Consider the following 1,900-nt stretch of genomic DNA (forward strand, 5'->3'; position numbering starts at 1 on the left):
GGGGGGGGTCCAGACCCGGAGTCCACCCCCCTGGTTGCGCCACTGGTATGTGCACTTCAGTGAGCTGGCTCCGACACCGATAGACGTTGTGTACAACCATAATTACACAGTTGGCGCTGTGATTGAACAACCGGCGAATTTAGGATTTTAGGTTATACGTTTTCGTGTTTTTATAATCTAAGAAAACCACTTTCACCCTACAAAAACATATTTAATAATTTTCTCGAATTCCAGGGAAGGTTTTGAACCCCCCCTTCCACCCGTGTACCGTTTGTCATCACTCGGCGACCAACAACAGGTTAACAACGCCGTTAAGTACTAATGAGTTGTTGCACAGCCGGTGCAGATCACGGACGACGAGCGTTATTGTATTACCGGCGCTCGGGGCGGACAGCAAAACGTTTCGGAAAACAGAATTCGGACGGTGCGCAACGTAACGCGTGAATATAGCACTGCCTCGAATGCGCTAGTGATAATCGGCCGGTGTGATTGTGTCCCGCGCCGCCGACGGCCAATAATAACAATAACAACAACAATACACACCATAACAGGTACATTTTACATTGTAATACGGACGTAAATCGACAATACACTGATTGATACTGGATACTCCTTCGTACGGAACAATTCGCGCGTCCACACAAAGAGTTCGTCCGGTAACATTATTACTATTATTACTACTATTACTATTATTACTAATACTACTACTATTATTATCATTATTATTATTATTATTATTATTAATTTATTGTTTTTTAGTGTGCGCGGTCTATTATTCCATGACCCGCTCAGGGCTAATCGGTTCATAATAACCCTCTAACTTTTTCCAGCGTTTCATGACTGTTTTTCTCGACGGACACGCGAAAGGAAAAAAGAAATTATGTACAAACGAAATTGTTTTGTGACGCTGACCGCGATGTACGTCGCGTCGATGATGGTCACCGCTGAGTCGCCGACTGGTGTGTACGTAGATACTGGCATCCAGACTGTTAAGCAAGATATAATGTCTATCGAAGAACGGAACGAGGTCGAACAGGAAATATTGACCATGTTTGGTGTGCCTAAAAAACCGAGGAAGGCTCCGAAGAATTTAAATGGTTCAGCTCCTCAGTTTTTGTTTGATGTCTATAAATCTCTACAGGAAGGGTCACGCGACAGAAAAACAAGAAGTGTTTCTGATGTTGGACTATATGATGATCGAACTGTACAAGACAGTGATGTTATTGTTACGTTATACTTATCAAATCATTGTAAGTATTGATAAATGCTCATTTTTAATGAAGATTATTTAAAAAAATCTTCCAATAGGTATAAACTATTTTTATTACTAAAGTTTTTTTCAAAAAAATAAATTTTACATATTATAATATGCTTCATTACCAAATTTTAAACTATAAGTTAACAAATTTTTATCTAAATATAGTTTTTCATATTTTTTATAAGGTAAATCCAAATAGGTATTTTAATATTTTTACATTAAAATGAAATAGTATTTATGTACTTTATGAGTACTGATTCTAATATGCAGGGTGTTTTAATAAACTAACTTTGTTATAGTTCTATATTGGTCGTTGAATTTATTTTTAGCTCCAATAAGTAATGTACGCCATGAACATGGAAAACAAATTTTATTTGAATTAAATGATGTAGCTTCTAAAGAAACTCATATGATTACTTCAGCTGAAGTTCATTTATATCAATCTGGTAATTCAAATAGTATCAAAAAGTATTCAGTAACTTTATATCAAGTTTTAATAACTGATAGTGGGTAAGTAAATTATAATTTCAACATAAACTACAATAACAATTTGATGTAATAATTAATTACTAAATTTTAATCATAGGGAAAAAGAATTAGAATTTGTAGCTACTCAAAATACTACAACAGATTATGATGGAT

The 1,900-nt window shown here is 35.6% G+C and overlaps 1 protein-coding gene across 1 annotated transcript in view; it reads left to right on the forward strand.

Annotated features, from left to right (window-relative positions):
• Positions 1-263: 263 nt before the first annotated feature.
• Positions 264-1,900, forward strand: part of LOC112681027 (protein 60A-like) — a gene marked incomplete at its 3' end in the record, with an annotated part of 2,790 nt that continues 1,153 nt past the window's right edge. The window contains exons 1-3 of the mRNA XM_025551293.1: positions 264-656; positions 831-1,250; positions 1,588-1,768. Coding sequence (XP_025407078.1) covers positions 881-1,250; positions 1,588-1,768 — 551 coding nt within the window. The remainder of the gene's footprint in view (positions 657-830; positions 1,251-1,587; positions 1,769-1,900) is intronic.

The sequence above is a fragment of the Sipha flava genome, unplaced genomic scaffold (genome assembly GCF_003268045.1).
Source record: "Sipha flava isolate LNK unplaced genomic scaffold, YSA_version1 18409_pilon_pilon, whole genome shotgun sequence".
Classification (NCBI taxonomy): Eukaryota; Metazoa; Arthropoda; class Insecta; order Hemiptera; family Aphididae; genus Sipha; species Sipha flava.